At 39.6% G+C, this 17,462-nt stretch overlaps 1 protein-coding gene across 4 annotated transcripts in view; it reads left to right on the top strand.

Moving 5' to 3' along the window:
- Positions 1–17,462, top strand: part of ELAVL2 (ELAV like neuron-specific RNA binding protein 2) — a 48,893-nt gene that overhangs the window by 14,111 nt on the left and 17,320 nt on the right. For all 4 annotated transcript variants that reach the window (XM_010578134.1, XM_010578133.1, XM_010578130.1 and 1 more), the window contains exon 3: positions 12,167–12,270. In XM_010578134.1, coding sequence (XP_010576436.1) covers positions 12,167–12,270 — 104 coding nt within the window. The remainder of the gene's footprint in view (positions 1–12,166; positions 12,271–17,462) is intronic.

Here is a 17,462-nt window from a genome sequence, read left to right on the forward strand (position 1 = left end):
CTTTCAAGGACATACTTTTGACTTGACAGTTAACACTTAACTCTAGGGAAAGGGTTTGTCTTTTGACAACAATTTATCACTTTGTTAACTGTTTTTCAGTCATCAGTAAAGACCAGAAAAAACCCCACATGACTGAAACCAATACTGTAAGTTAATTTTTGCAAAATGTGCCTTAGGGGTAAAAATAGTTTTCAACCTTTTGATCACAGAACATTTCAGGATGTCTTTCAAAACTCTGATATTAAGTACCAGATAGTCCGAAAAAACCAAAACCCCCCTCCAACAATAGTATGTGTTAATGGGAAGTTTTGGAAAAGCATTTATGTTCAAGTTACGCTAGTTTTTTACTTGGATGCACAGATTACTGCATGCTTCTAAACACCCCAGCAGTAGAACAGGATGCTTTATCCACCTGCTTATTTAAGGTGACTAGGTGGTACAATAGGGCAGAATATTTAATGCTGCTGGCTGTATTCTTGACAAGGAATAAAACAACTGCAAAAGAAAAAACTCCTCAGCTGCATAGAACATGTTACTACTAGTAGTGGTAAGAATTGCAGGGTAAATCCAACATTCAAAAAAGTAACTGATTTAGCAAATTCTGTGGTATACTTTCACCTTGGCATAGTAAGGAGCTTCTACCTGTAATATGGCAAGCTTATTTGTAAAAAAACATGGTCCTTAAGTCAGTCATTATTTCAAGCAGTTCATGGTTATCACTAGTTATGTTTGAACATGAGAAGCCATAACAGTCAAGACTATCGGTGTTCAACCTGCTGTAGTGTCCATAAGCAAATATCCTGTTACTTTTGCTTGTGCAAAAGCATACACCTTCCCACGCAGTCTGCTTCCAACTGTGGTTTTGGGGGTTGAGATTTCCTATTTGGACATGGTGTGTCTGTTAGTAACCCTGTTAAAGTCTCTTCTGACTTAATGAACATCTTTAATCAGGTTCATGTAAACATTAGCATCCACAATACCCCCTACCCTTGACTTTCTCTTGCCTGCTGTGGGGAAAAAGCAGAGCTGCACCCTTATTTTTGTATTTGACATCAATAAGCTTGTGTTGATGAAGTAGCAGATGATGATGTTCCACATGAGAAGAACCATGCAAGATGTAAGGCAAGAGGATGGCATTACATTAGTAAAAGGGTACAGTTGAATTTGGCTGAGATGAAACTTCAGTTTCTCTTTCTGAAAAATTCTTATTTTTAGGATAACTTCCAGCTCTGTTAATAGCTGTTTAATTACAGACATAAACTTACTGTTTGGCAAGATAAACTGTCAAATACTTTGATCAGTGTTTGATCCTTTTCATTCAGTCTTCAACTTCCATTTTTCCAGATTCAGAGCAATAACTGAGAAACTGGGGTTGGCAGAAAGAGGCATGAAAGTATCATGTATTGGAGTCTAGTAGTCATCATGGTTTACAGGTGTTTTCTCGCAAGCTGCCTAGCTTGCTAGCTCAGTGGTGTGAGTTATGAGTGTTCAGTAAATAGAATCCATCTACTGGAACTATGAGCAAACTGCAATTAATTGGGGATTGCTTAGTGGCTCACGCAGTTTTCCTCATTTTGCTGAAGCTGCTTTTAAAATGCAGTTCAAGCCTCAATACAAACTTCAAAAGAATGTGACACTTTAACGATTTATGTTAAAAGTAAATTGGAAGAAAGCAACACTGATGGTATTCTGTTTTTATTCCTTTAGCCCTTGTTAGAGAGACCATAGCTATGTAGGTAGTTACAGGTACATTCTACAGTTAAGTGAACTGCATGTCTGGGTATGTGCTTCTAGCCTTATTCAGTGTCAAAATAATACTGTGGTAATCTTGTTGGCCTAAATTAGACACAGTTGACAGTGGTGATTTGGGAAGATGCATTAACTTTTTTGAAAAAGAGCTGGTACCAGCTGAATGATCCCCCTGTGTTGGCACACCAGTGCTCTGCGGGCACTGTCTCTCAAGGGGATCACTGCAGCTTATTGTGGAGCATTCCAATGTGTTGAATTGCAAATCGAGACAAACAAAAGTTTGAGTGAGGTTTTCTTATTCTTATATCTGGAACTATCAAACTTTTCATGATCCTGAAATGGGACTACAGGCCAGAAGTGCTGTTGATCTTTCCCATGGCCACACTGGCTTGCCTTCAGGACATCACAGGCTGGGACTACGTATAGTTTTTAGGTTGATCTTAATGCTGTGTCTTTTATGCAGTGCCACTTCTGCTTTTGTGTGCTGGTCAGGGAACACATCTCCCCTATGAAACTTTAGGAGACTTGTGAAAAATTACACAGGTCCATGAGGTGAATTCAAATGAGAGCCTTTGTACATGACAACATTACAAGCCTACATACATTTCTTTTAACAGCATTATTGCACCAGTGTGTGCAACTTCAGGAGTGATGAAAGGCAGAATAAAGCCTAACATCAAGTAACTGTGAACTTGTCTTGGCCCTGTTCACAAAGATATGAAGCTTGACTTGTTCTTACAGTACTTTAGTGGATCTTTACCAATTAACTTCATACACAGAGACAGAAATTTATGTCTTTAAACAAAGTTTTGCTTAGTTTATTGAAAATAGTGTTTGTAAAATGAACAATTGTGCAGCTGGTGGCAGAAAATATATTAATATTCACTAGAAAATGGACTATTCTCTTATCAAGGACTGGCCCACAGGTCTTCAAGCAGTAAAGCACTGAAGGCAGCATACATAGCTGAAGTTAAATTAGAAAAAATTAAGGTCCTCAGTCTGCTAGGATTCTTGCATTTTTTTCTGTAGACTTGCAGACACTGAGTTTCAGTTCCGAGGCTTTATTACTTACCTCAGAAGTATGTTCTTCACTGTCATATATTGATGCAAATAGCATGTAATTTTTCTGGAAGATAGGCTTTTTTAGCATTTCTTCTGTGTGATATTATAGTTCTTGCTGATTATATTCCTTTAATTCATTACTTTGCAATAAGATCTTTTTTACAGAAGTTGAAATAGCCTGAAATGTCACTATACTGAAATCAAATGACTGTATTGTAGAAAAATCCTATTTTTTTAAATGCCTGCTTATCTTTACATTTTTTGATTGCCCTCTGTGGAAGGTAAATGTGTGAATATGTGTTATTTGCTACTCAGCTCTTTAATTTTCCAGAGTATGATTAGTGTGTGCTTGTGGTAAATTTTTGTACTAGACCATGAAACTAGTTTTATAGCTTAGTGGTGTGTATTAGTTTTCAGATGGATTATTAACCACATCTAAGTGGTGTTCTGGGGTTTCTTCCTCTATGTAATATGTGTATCAGGATGATAATTTGAAATTGAATGATAGTTTGGGGTTCTTTTTCTTCTAAGAATTAGCATTGATAGCACTCAACTAGTGGGGCTACTTTTCTTATATTACTTTTACCTGTTATGGAGATCAGTAAGTGGAGGAGAGGAGGTGGAACCTACGAACCTAGCTGTGCTTGCTCCTTAAAATGAACCAATTTGTTTCATGTAATGCATTCAGTCTTACCTTTTAAGATGTTGAGTACATACTGAAAAGGCTTTGAGAGCTCAACTGATTATAGTATTTGGTTTGGCTCTAATTATTTTTTTTTGTGGAAAAAGCAATTACCTGAAACTGTTGATTTGTCTATTCTGTTTGGTCTGCAGACCTTACAGGAATGTTTTAAGAATTCCAGACAAGGTGCAGGATTAGCTGGGTACTGTGGTCATTTATCAACATTACTTCCAAAAGGTAGCTTGCTCAAGCCCTTGCACTGGGTGTTCGAGTGCTCTGGCAGGAAAGAAGCAGCCAAGGACTCCCTCGTGTGGTGGGTGTGCCAAGCTTCCAAAGGCCTCTTGCTGCATGATTAAAAGGCGAGTGCTCTGGTTCATGCAAGTAGGGAGACCGTGCTGAAGTAATGCAAGTAGTTGACCCCGGGAAGAAATGCATCAATAGAAAGTCTTCTATACTGAAGTTGCTGGTTTTTCAGCATCTGCTAGTCATCTGGTAATAATACCATTGTATACTAGCGGAGCAGTGCTGAAAAAAAATACCAGCTGTGTGCTCAAGCAAAGATAGTTCTACAGTATTGGCTCTGAATTTTGTCTGGGAAGGCAGGCTTCTCACAATCATGTTTGTAGGAAAATGATCTTCAGCAGTAGCTATTTAGAGAGGAGAATCGTGAGGACACAGATTCAGTAGACAGCTAGACAGCAGGAGAGTTCAAGAGCGGAAGGTAAGTAGGCTTGTTGTTGGCCAGAAGTTTCTGGCATCAAACTTGGTGTTGCTGCCCCAAAACATTCAGAGAAGACCTAGTAAATTACCAAGATGCTTTAATCAGTCATGAAATAAAACTACCATACTAATCAGCTGCTCTCTATAATCAGGATGTTATGCAGAAAACAATATGTGTTCTTCAGGAGTGATAAGATGTTGCAAGACTACTGAAAATGCAGCACGAATTCACTGTACGTTTGTAACCTCACAGGAGCTTTTCCTATGTGATACAGCTCTCACCGTATTTCAGAAGTAGCTTTTGAAAGGTAACATCTATTAAGTTAAAGCTCATACTTGTCTACCTTTCAAGCCTTTATTGTTGGGTGTAACAGATTGTAAATGACACTTGAGCACTTTCAGGCAAACTCTTGTTAACAGGACTACGTAGTTGAGATGACTGAACTCTCTCTTACTATGCATACAGCCCAGTAGCATGAGTAAGAGCTGTTGAAGATGCTGCCTTTGGCATTTGTGTCTGAAGCAATATTTCTTCTTGGTTCTGAGGTGCCTACAGGCTTTAGGGGATGTTCCTTCTGAAACTGAGTGGTAGCTTGTAGGTTGAAAACATAACAGAAGCATTTTACAGCAATTCTGCACTCTGTTATAAAATAGACTATCATCCTTTGGCCACTGCAGGAGGGAGCAGCTGCACAGAGACATTACTGCATATCGGTCTAGTTACAGAAGTTTGCTCTTGTTGCATGTTGTAGTCCCACTTTTTATTTACTTTCACTGGTTTTCCAGGTTTATGGGTATAGTAGTCAAAGGGAGAGGATCTCTTTAACTTGGCCTTCAAGGAAGCTCTTGTCTCTTCTGTCCTTTTTGGAAGTGCAGCATGGAGGAATTTAGCTGTTATGTGGCAGGTATATTAAAGCTTTAGAAGACAAGCTACTGCCTGTGGCTGTTGTAGCTGTTTCCAGAGAGAAAAAGGAAGGAGATGAATGTTGGCAAGTATACTTTTTCTTGCAAGAGGGGTTGTCAGGGAAGCCACTTCCCAGGGAGGTTCTGAGGAGAGGCTGTAAAACATCTTAATTGCTAGCCTGGTGTGGTTGGGCTAAATGGCCTGGTTCAGCTGTTTATGTAATTCCTTAACATAACAGTAGAATCTCAATGCAGGTTTGTTGGAAAGAAGAAAACAGGCTTGGGGGGGGGTAGATAATTTAGTCTGGAACGCCTTTCAGTTTTTCTTATGTTCCACTGTAGTTGAATTACTGTTTGGAAATAAGCTCTGGATTTCCCAGAGAAACAGGAGACTCAGAAGGCACAGTAAAAATTATTTGAGAACAAACTATTAAGAGATGGTAATTGTGTATATATTATCTAGGGAGAGTAAAACCTTTGTTATGCTATCCTGCACTTGCCTTTAACTGTTCATTACTATTTACAGGTGCTGCCCTCAGTTCAGTTGAGGCATAAATTGCTGCCTTGGATGGGTGATCACTAGCAGTCAAGCTGTTAAAACTGTCTGTCAGTAGACAGACAATAGTGAGGAGACACCACCAGCTTTCAGAGTGCGAACACTTCATTCGAATCTAGAAAAAGTATTGTGCTTCATAATCAGAATATATGATCTGTAAATTGACAACAAAGTAGAGAGGTGTGTATGCAACTGAGAATGGCAGCAGTTGCTGAAAGAACAAGTGAGGTCAGGTTCCCCATTCAAATGGGGGAGATGAGCTGTATTTACTGTGGAAGTGGACTTCAAGTGAAACCTTTAGACCACAGCAGCCAGCAGGAAAATAGGTGACCTATTGCTCCCCAGTCTTACTTGATAATTGTCCTATCTAGAGTAATCTCTAGTCTTATGTGACAGGTCTCACTAGCCAGTCTCCCAACACTGAACTGGGGGATGCCTCAGGACACCTAGGCTGTTCCATGCAACCAAGTGTTTCATGCATGAATGCTTCTCTAGCAGAGGACTTTTCTAGGTAGAAGGATGCATCCATGTTCAGAGAGCTTCAGTACTTATTTTTTCTTCTTTCTTTCATGTCACCAACTCTCTTGTGTCTGTCTTCCTTACAAATAATTTGGTCAGTAATGGGGCAATTAGAAAAATCGCCTTGTCTCTAGATATGTTATTCCTCCCCAAGTTCAGGAGAGAGCTTTGCATAAGTACTTAATGGTGATACGTGAAGTAAGCTGGCTTGTAATTGCTTTTGAGTGTTCAGTAATTCAGTAGTAACCTCTTTTAGGTGGTGTAAATAGCTGTGTCTCATGGAAGTGTACAGTACAGTGTAGTGATGCATTTTTTATCCCACAATCCTTCTGAGTTATCTTAAGGAAAAACTAGACTTGGCTAAACAACCAGTTAAGTTTCTCGATCTTTTTGTCATTTCTTCTCTTGCGTCACATCTCCAGTATTCCAACCTAAGTCTTCATCATGATTTTTACTTTTAAAATTCAGTTGTTGCAACAGGACTGTCCTGTAATCTGTCTACTTAAAAATGTTGAAGCAGGTGCTGGAAATAACCAAGGAAATAACCTTTTACAAGTAGAGTTCTAGGGTAAGATTATTCCTATTCAGAAAGTTGAATGTTTTTGTTGTCAGAAGGAGGAAAATACTGTTGCTTTATCAATTCTATTAAAAGGGCTCGATTCTCCTTTAAGGAATATTGCTGCTGCTTTTAAAAGCATAACATTAAGAATGGACAGCAGGTGTCACAATGACTTTGTATGACCACTTCCGCTGTGGACAGCATCCATTTGGAACTTTCTCTGAATGTTGTGTAGCAGTGGATTTTCTTTGGGCTCTTACTGCTGTGTGCAGTATTTAAATAGGCTTTGTTTATAGTAAACACTTGAGAAACAACTAGGGCATGATAGAACTACTTTATTTGTTATTCCTCCTCTAAGTATTGTGAGTAAGAGCCTGTGTGTTTTTTAAAGCAAAAAAAGTGACATTTTTCAAGGCAGAGTAGTAAATTCAGGAGCACTGTGACTGTGGCTATACTTTCCTACTTGTTTATTTCCCTCTTGCAACTTAACTTTTTTGGTCTTTCGCTGACTGGTGCCTGTGAAGTCTGTCTACTTTTTTTCCTAAATACTGAATCAATATGTTCTTTACTTCTTATTTAATGTTAAATTACTTTGTCCACACTTTTCTAGCATGCATGTGGATCTCCACTCAGTCTCTTGAGCAGTCCTTTCAAAGACTAATTTCAAACAATTTCATTCTAATCACTTTTTAGCTCTCTCCTCTCAAAATCCATTCTGTATATTGATTGTAATGCCAAAAAGTAACTTGGCATTATCTAGTAAATTACTTTAAGTTGCATCATCATATGTGGTGGTCAAGTGATATTTATGAAGCTCATAAACTTGAAACATAAATGGAACAGTTTCCCTTATTAAAGTGAGTAGCATAGTGCTTCCCAGTTCATGTTTTCTCATAGGCCACATACTTAGAGGCTGAACATTTGTCAGCGACCCACTTAGTGGTGGCTGTAGCATACCTAGGTTCAAAGAGGTGCCTGCCTGAAAGGATGCTTTTGCCACTTATGCTTGAATTTGTCTTTGTTGCAAGTGTCAGTTACATAAAGTGTAATTAATGAATATGAACTTCCAAATCATAACCTTTGCTTTAAGTTCTTTGCTGTCTTACAGGCTTGTGAGATGCACTTCTGCTATGCAGGTTTTGGTTTTTTATCAGATTTTGTTGAAGCAGAATTCAAGTTAAACTGCTTTTCCTGTATTCATTTCCTCTTTCCTTCCAGAGCACTTCATCATTTTGACTTTTCTTACTTCTGGTGACTTCTTCCACCAATCATTTAGCTAACTGTTGTTTTATTCTATACCACATTGTCTAATATTTGTAGTGTCCCAAGCATAAAATCTAGTAGAAAGTGTACAGAAACAGCTTTAAACAGTGCTGTGAAATGGCTACAAGAACGATTGAGAAGCTCAACTGGTAGTTTGAGCATTCAACTTCTGAAGTATTGCTCACTTCTGCAAATGAGCAGAGTATTCATCTTGAAGGTGGTGAATGTTTTCTACTTACTGGCATGAGTAATAACTCACAAAAATAAGAAACTCAAGTCACTCCTTTCTTTAGGATAAGCTAAATTTAATACTGTTTATAAGTCTGTTAGCGAATAAATAGCTGATGTGGACAGATAATATCTTGTCTGTGTTGATGCTGAGTAGGCCATAATTTTGAAGATCTAGGAAAGGCTAAACTGGATATTCAGAATACTTAAACACATAATAGTAGACAGAGCACCAGGACAGTTAACCTGGAGAGGTGTTAGAGGTTTTCCAGACCATAGTATCATGGAGCACAAGTTGGAAAAACAAAGCAAGGCAAAAGCCAGATGGAGCTCACCCTGTCTTAAAACAGTTGGAGACTAAGCTGATTTTTTTATATGCATTTAAATCTAAGGATTATTTAACTTGTGGACAGCTATAGATTTACCTTCTTTCTTCCACCACCCTGTTGTGGATTCAGACACATAACCTACTTTAAGTGTGTTGCTAGACTTGGAAACAAGCATGTGTTCTGCAGGAGATTTCTGTCTTGGCAAATGGAGTTTGGTGTAGAAGAGGCACAGATGGAAGAGTCCAGAGCTGTGTTCTGTCAGTGTTCCATTTCATCCTTGGCTTCAGGCAATACAAATTAGTCATTATTAAATAATGAAGTTCTTTTTAGATACGTTAAGTGGTGGCTGATTTCTTTTTTTTAAGTGCATCTAGCTTCTACTTGGTTTGTCTTGAATGCAAAAAGTTTAGACATTGAGGAGATGGAAAAAGCTACACAGGAGAGCTTGTTTGAATTACACTGGCCAGGTGTCTCTAATTTTGAGTGAAATTTGTGTGCAGTGGGTATGCTGCGCTTTCTCAATCTGAAATCTGCAATCAGATGGGACTTCTCATTTGTTCAGTGGTAGTGAATAAGCTTGAATAAGCAACAAGTTTGGACTGATGTCCTGTATGTCAGTGAAACACTCAGGAAGAACTGAGCTTCTGAAGTTCTTGTAACCCAATTGGCACTTTCCCACGAAGTGAGAAATACCACCATGTTTTGCAGTAATTGGGATATCTGGTGCATTGTTTGAAATAGCTGCTTCTACTGCATTTTGTGAATTGCTTGTCTGGATTTTCTAAAACTTAGCCATCTGTATGTGAACTGGCAAACCTCTTAAACAAGCAGCTTTAACGCAAGCAGGAAGACTTAAGAGTGGTCCATCAAGCATCTGATTCCAGAAACCAGGTTCAACTTCCAGTTATTTGTATTGCTTGTTGAGAACCAAGATTCATCTTTCGTATGTGCTTCTATGAAGAAAGTGATTTTTTTAACTCTGAATTACTGATAATGTGTAATTGATCCACTAATCTTCAGGCAAAATTTCAATCCCTTTAAGAAGTTCTACCTTATGTTAACCTTTTGAAATACGTAAGGCCTTTGGAATGTCAGATCTGAACACTTTTGAACTTTAGGTGATAGCCCAAATTAAACAAAACTGAATTAAATAAATCATTCACGAAGTCATTGAGGGAGGAAGGGAATTCTAGACGTGATCTAGTTAACTCCCCTTCCTCAGGCAGGTTCTCCCTGAGCAGGTTGCGCAGGACCATGTCCAGTCAAACTTTGAGGATCTCAAGGAATGGAGACTTCACAACCCCTCTGGGTGCCCTGCTTCAGTGTTTCACCAACTTCACAGTGAAAACTCTTTTTAATTGCAAAATTGCAGAATAAACCAGCAGGAATGAGTTAAAGCTTATCCTGACAAAATTACTGGGTTTTGTTTGTGCAGCTTCCTAGGGTAGTCTGCTAATATTCATGAAGGTTAGCTAATAGAATGTCTCCAGAAGAACTGGTCATGAATGATACCCTTTGTAACAGCTGGGTACGCTCTTTGCCTGCAGTGGTCTGAGCGTTCTTAATGTGAAAAATAGACCACATGAACAGAGGGGTAATAGAAATAATTTCTGCACATCTTTTTCTGTGCACCCTGGAATTAATGAGTAGTATACTGGGAGCATCTTAAATGAAATAGCTTTCTCTTTGAGATTTTTAACACCTTTTAAGGTTGTGGTTTATTTAAATGGGTTCCTTCCTAAGAGAGCAATAACACCAAAAATCAGCATTTCTTTATTAGGAGATAAGACTAAAATAAAAGCCATGCACAAAAGGAGACATTTCTTTAAGTTGCTCTTTTTTGGAGACACTGCTGGGAGGAGTTTCTGCAGATAGTGGGAATGATGGAGGTGACAGGTATAGAAGATGCTCTACTGTAATCAAGCTAATAAGGAAGAAAGGCACTTCTAGGATAAGGAACTTGGCTGTATCTAGGTAGAGATGTAAATGAATACAGAAATGCTTCTGCATATTTCTGTGTTGTTTGTTACAGAAACACAGAATTGCTGAGGTTGGAGGCAGCTTCTGGAGATTGTGTAGTCCAACCTCCTGCTCAGAGCAGGGTTCTCTAGAGCAGGTTGCTCAGGGCTTTGTCCAGTGGGGTTTTGGATATTTTTTTTGTTAATAACTTGGCATATATTAACCTGTTCACAGCTTCATCTAGCCAATTTATTTGTGCTTCTGTGTGCTGTTTTGAAGAGGAGATTTGGAGGAATGTGGGTAGCTCTGGGGTGTAGGGTGGTGGTGTCCTCTAATTTTTGGTACTATGGTAGACTAATTTGTACAAAATTATGAATGCCAGCAGTGGCGGGCTTGTTACTAAACCCTCTCTTGTCTTAATCAATTACAAACTTTCCATCAGTTTTTTAATGTGCTATGTAATACATGCTGTACAGATATTACACAAGAATTTAATACAGCATAGGTTCTTTAATAACTTTGCTGGCAATAAATGAATTTGCCATTTGTGCTTTGTGTAATACTGCTTATCCTTTTATATTGTTGTATCTCCAAGCTAATCTTTCAAATGAGCATTTTGTGCATTAGATATACTGGATGTTTTCCTTTGGCTTGTTGACTGGTTTTTGGACCTTATTGTTTCAGTTTCTAAAAATAATGGTCAAAGAGTATGGGAGAGTGTTTCTGAAAAGGTCTGTGCTAATGAAGCATAGTATTACTAAGTGTTGTCCTTTTGCTATTTTAATTTTTTTGTACCTATTTGCATTCTTACACACTAAAAATATTTTTAAAGGGGTATGCCAGTTAAGAATGGTATACTTTAGGTTTTGAAGTTGTCAGGAGATAATTACTGCTAAACTCTCAAGTGTTTAATAAGTGCTTAGAGAGAATACACTGTTAGAAATGGGCTGTGGCTCAGTGATTAAGAGCTAATTAAAAATGTTTTATATCCATCTATCATCTGAATTACCAGTGCTAAAGGAACATGAAATATTGCATCTTTGGGTGATACTTAGTTCATGACCAGTTACTTGTACCAGTTGTTTTGAACATAGGAACAAAATGAACCTTCAAACTAACTCCTTGTTGCTGAGAGGCTCTGTTTAGTGTGTGAATAATGTCTGTAGCAATGTTCAGCTTCAAATTTGCCTCAGATTCTGATACTGAAGTATATTTGAAACACATTCATTTTCAAGCACTGGTCCAGAATTTTGCCACTGTACTTTCTATGTTCAATTAAAAAGTTCAAAAGTGAGTAGTGGATTTTTGATGTTGTCTTAACCTTGAAGCTCCTGTATGTCCTTTAGTCTCTATCTGATCATAACTATATCCTGAAACCTGTTTTGCATAGAAATTTTTAAGTATTTTCTTAAACTGTAGCTGTTTCTGCATTGAACTTAGGGTAATCCATAGGAACAGAGGAAGCTAGTTAAAAAACACCAACCTTACTGGCAAAACTAGGTGTTGGGACCCTTTGAAACTTTATCTGGGGCAGATACTGTTCTTAAAACCAAAAATTGCTTGTATTAAACACTGTTAGTTACCCATTGTGTAGCACTGCAGTACTCATGTTCACTCTTCTTTCTCTCTTTAATTAGGGCAGAGCTTGGGTTATGGTTTTGTGAACTACGTTGACCCCAAGGATGCCGAGAAAGCTATCAACACTCTGAATGGATTGAGACTTCAAACTAAAACCATAAAAGTATGTAGTTTAATTATGATTTTAAGAATGATTTAAGTGTTTTGACTTCTTGTTGATCAGATGCATGATTCATTTTTCCCTTTCCAAGTGTAACTTAAGCATTCTGCAAATGTCAGTAGAATAGACTAGGACTTCATGTAGCAGATGGTTAGTCCTTTGTAGTCTGTTTAGATTTAGAGACTTATATTATGATTATGTATAGAAAATTTTGATTTTTTTAATGCACTTGCTAATGTTCTAGATGTGAGCTTGAATTGTTTTAACTGAGAAATAATGTTGCAGAAATACAGTATTGCATATAGTCTGAACACTGCACTATGTGCTTCCTCCTTACTGTCTCAAAGAAGATGGTATAACTTACTAATACTCCCTTTTTTAGGTTGCTAGTGTCTTGTTTCTCTTACAAATCCTTAAAATGAAATGCTGAAATAACTATTTTGGTTATCAATGAATTACTGGACTCCTAGGGCTCTAGTCTCTAGGTCTCTAATGTTTGGGATTCCTGGCTTTTTGTTTGTGTTGTAACTCCTTGTATTGGGTTTGTGTGGCAAGGTTTTGGTAGCCAGGGTGTTACAGGGGTGGCTTCTGTGAGAAGCTCCTAGAAGCTTCCCCCATGCCTGATAGAGCCAGTGCCAGCTGGCTCCAAGACGGACCCACCGCTGGCTAAGGCTGAGCCCATCAGCAACAGCAGTAGCGCCTCTGGGATAACAGGTTTAAGAAGGGAAAAAAAGTTGCTGCGGGACAGAAACTGCAGCCAGAGAGAGGAGTGAGAACACAAAGGAGAAATAACCCTGCAGACCCCCAGGTCAGTGAAGAAGGAGGGGGAGGAGATGCTCCAGGCACTGGAGCAGAGATTCCCCTGCAGCCTGTGGTGAAGACCATGGTGAGGCAGTCTATGCCCCCCCCAGCCTATGGAGGTCCATGGTGGAGCAGATATCCACCTGCACCCTGGAGAGTGCCCGATGCCGGAGCTGGTGGGTTCCCGAAGGAGGCTGTGACCCCGTGGGAACCCTGCGCTGGAGCAGGCTCCTGGCAGGACCTGCGGATCTGTGGAGAGAGGAGCCCACGCTGGAGCAGGTTTTCTGGCAAGACTTATGACCCTGCAGGGGACCCACGCTGGAGCAGTGTGCTCCTGAAGGACTGCATGCCGTGGAAAGGACCCACGCTAGAGCAGTTCATGGAGAACTGCAGCCTGTGGGAAGGACTCATGCTGGAGAAGTTCATGGAGAACTGTCTCCCATGGGAGGGACCCCATGCTGGAGCAGGGGAAGAGTGTGATGAGTCCTGCTCCTGTAGAAAAGTATGAAGCGGCAGAGACAATGTATGATGAACTGGCCCCAACCCCATTCCCCTGTGCTGCTGGCAGGGGGTAGGTAGAGAATCCAGGAGTGAAGCTGTGCCTGGGAAGAAGGGAGGGGTGGAAGGGAAGGTGTTGTGAGATTTGGTTTTATTTCTCATTATCCTACTCTGGTTTGATTGGCATATAGTCTGAACACTGCAATGGTTAATTTTCTCCAAGTTGAGTCTGTTTTGCCTGTGATAGTAATTGGTTGAGTGATCTCTCCTATCCTTATTTTGACCCATGAGCCCTTCATTATATTTTCTCTTCCCTGTCCAGCTGTGGTGGTGGAGAATGATAGAGCGGCTTTGGTAGGCACCTGGTGTCCCACCAGGGTCAACCCACCACACTCCTGTACCTCTTGTTAACTAAATTCAGTTTCTTGAATTTCTAGAAGCAGAAATCTTAAGAGTTACATTTTCTCATCTACTGTCTTAATCCATTATCAGAAGAGTGAGGATACTCATTTGAACAATTGATTGGGCTCTGAAATCTTGAGAGAGGAAATGAAATAAAATTTATCAGGGAATGCAGGCTTCTGAACATGTTTCACAGGTGTTGGTGCCTGAAGGCAATTCATATTTGAAACAGCCCATTCTTCCTCATTAAACAGCAGGGTTTGTTAGCAGGTCACTTTGATAGTGACTGCCCTCTAACTAGAATCATGTTTAAGCCATAAGATGAAGCTCACCTCTAAAAAGGTTCGAACTTAAAAAGCAATGCAGAGCCACTTAAAGATGACTGAGACAAAAATAAGATGGCAGTAATCATGGTTAGAATGCCCTACCTCTTCTGGATTCATAAGATTTAATGAAGTGGATTACACTAATTGAAACTGAAATACTGCTATTTAAAGGTGAATCATGGCTCACCATAGCAATGTATGAAAGACATAGATGCTTTGCTGCAGAAAGCTCCCTGTGTGCTTCTGGCAGACTTCTTGTCCACAGACAGCCTCTCCCATTTTCTGCTTTGGGGGAAAATTGAGGAAACTCATTTTGTGCTCCAGGTTTTTTGAAGCTGTCTTTTGGATGGCGGTGAGAGAGGGAATGGGTTTGTGTTCCAGTAATATGGCAGGTACACTGTATGTTTACCTTTAATGTATTTGAACAAATAAAAAATGCTTCTGTCCACGGTGATAAGTTGGAAGTTCAGGTGACTATATAGCCAGGCAAAAAAGGATCATGTTGTAGCGACTCAAGCCAGATCTCCCAAATCAAAATGATCCCTTAAGGGGGTTTCCAGTGACTTACTTTATGCTGCCAGTTTATGAATTCATAATCTTCTTTCACCTTGCTAAGTGATTAATGCAAACAGTCACTGTATTTCTGCAACTAAAAATTGATTATAAAAAAAAGTTTGGGGGGAAAAAAGTGAAAATGGAGTAGACAGATACAGGTGATGACACTGATGCTCTTCCTTCCTTCCCAGGACATGAAAGTAGAATTGCAGCTTATGAAAAATACCAGACAGTGACCCTTGCAGTGAGACTAAAGCCTATGTGTAAATTTTCAGGGATTTGTGCCTTAGATGTTCTTAGCTAAAGAAAATCTGAAACATTTGAGTTGTCACAAGCTGAAATGACCACTTCACCAAAATAAAGAAAATCTGTTTAGTTAGAAAAAAGTATCTGTAAATGTTGCTTGTCATGTTACAGGTAAAATTCTGACTCTAGCTACCCGCATTCAACCCTGTTTAACTTCAGCAGCATCTTTCAGTGTTAGTGTGTGTGACTTGAGGGAAAAACTGCTTTGTTTCCTTCTTATGTACTCTTCCTTCTTGGACACAAGCTGGTTTCAGGCCAAGTTTTCATGACTGGCTTCTGCCAAGATGCTGTTTGAAGAGGCTGGTTTTACTTCCTTCCACACTGTAGGTGGGGCAGAGGCTAGGGGGATCCCCAATAAGTTTTAAGACTAAGGCGTTTGTACATTGGATAGTTGCTTCTCCATTTAAAAGAACTGAGATGTCTGTGTGGTGGTGACTTGAAAGGAGGCATGCCAGGAGTGTTTGCCTTTATCTGTGAATGAGTAGAAATGCCCAGCCTACTGTGAAGCACTTAATAATTTACATGTTCCTCAGATCAAACTGGAGGCAATACTGAGCAGAGGTAAAGTTGATGTCTGAGGCTTTTACTGTCTCTGGGGGCAACATCTGGGGTGGAGGGAGTCACTTATGAGATCGCAGTGCCAGTACCCTTGCAGAGAATACTTAGAGTTCATAGACCACAGTGTTCCTATTTGTCCAGAGTTGATACTTCAATTAAAATGTTTAGTACTTCACTAGACTGATGACTGAAAATGTTTGTTTCCTGTTAGTCTGTAAAACTGGAAGGAACCTTGTTTAGGTGATGGACCCTCACATAGCTGAACCTGAACACATTCCCACTCAGACGGAATTGTCCTGACCCTAATGTGTGATATTCTAGATTAGGGCCATGACAGATACTTCTGATCCACTGCTTTTGTATTAGCATGTTAGTCATTGGATATATTACTCTGATCCCTAAAAGGAGGTGCCACTTACTGTTTTCTTGAAATAAGGTGTATTTGCAAAATGATGGCTTAAGTTTTTTTTTATGGGTAGCGATATTAAAACCTATTATCTGATAGCTTTCTAAAAAGAACAGCATCCTGTGGAATGCTTTATGGAATACCTCTCTTGAACTATTTGCAAAGTATCTCAACCAAATTTCAGATCCGTACCTCCAAAGGAAGTCATAGAGGGCTTCATCTTGTCTAACCTGGTGCCAGTTGTGTTGCCTTTTGATTTTACCTGAATATTAAAACTGCGGGGTGGGTATGCATTGATATTGAAGGCATATCTAGATGTGTTAGACACCTGAACACCACTCTGCCAGGTAATATACCTACACATATTATATGGTGCCCTCTGTGACATAATTTATGCTTTATTTGCAATGTAAACAGTCTTATTTGTATTTCAGGTAGGCTGTGAAGTTTGGGCTTCATTTAATTATGCAACTTCAGTGTGAAAACAAGTATCTTAGGAGAGGTAACATTTTCTGTAGCTTGTCTTCTGGGAGAAGGTACTTTGGTTCTGTTCTACTTAAAAGCCAGTAGAAATGCAGATTTCTGTCCCTGGTGCGATTTTTTTTTTTTTTTTTTTTTCCATACCCACTTGCTTGTGCATGACTTCTTTCATTTGGGTTGTCCTGGAAAGATCAGTTCTTCCCAAACGTGGAAAACTCAGAGGAGCAAACGGCATATAAGAGTCACTGACTTGCACATAGTGGTAAGAAAATTCAGTGCATGTGTTTGTTGGCTTGGCTTCTGCTTGGGAGAGGGGAGATCCTCAGTGCCTTGCCCTCCCCTTTATCCTGGGAAAAACCCTTTAAAAAAAAAAGATACAGGTGAATTTATTGTGAGATGATCTCAATAGGAATATCTTTCGGTGTGGTGTAGAAGGCTTATATATTAAAGTGTAGTAAGATTCTCTGTCTAAAGAGGGGTGAGCAAACAAATGGCCTATGCTTGAACTGGCGTACAACTGCATAATATACTGCATAGGAAGCAGTTTTTTACCTAGATTATTAGGGATAGCAGGAGGGCCCAGGAAAATCTCTTCGGCTTTTCTTTGTGGATGCTAGACTGCTTGAATGACAGACGTGGTCTTTTGTGGATTGTAGCTGCCAAGGGGGTACTGCACATGGCAGGCAGTGCTCGTTCCTCCCTCACAATGTGAATTGGGGCTGAGGAGCTTCCTGCTGTCCTGTCCCCAGCTCTTCAGTGCGAGAGGGCCTGAAGTGGCAGAGCTGCTGCATGCGGGAGCTGTTAGAGAGTGGTCTTACTTATTAATGCTGGTGATACATGTAGAGACATGTATACAAATATGC

The sequence above is a fragment of the Haliaeetus leucocephalus genome, unplaced genomic scaffold (assembly GCF_000737465.1).
Source record: "Haliaeetus leucocephalus isolate CR32 unplaced genomic scaffold, Haliaeetus_leucocephalus-4.0 Scaffold605, whole genome shotgun sequence".
Lineage (NCBI taxonomy): Eukaryota > Metazoa > Chordata > Aves > Accipitriformes > Accipitridae > Haliaeetus > Haliaeetus leucocephalus.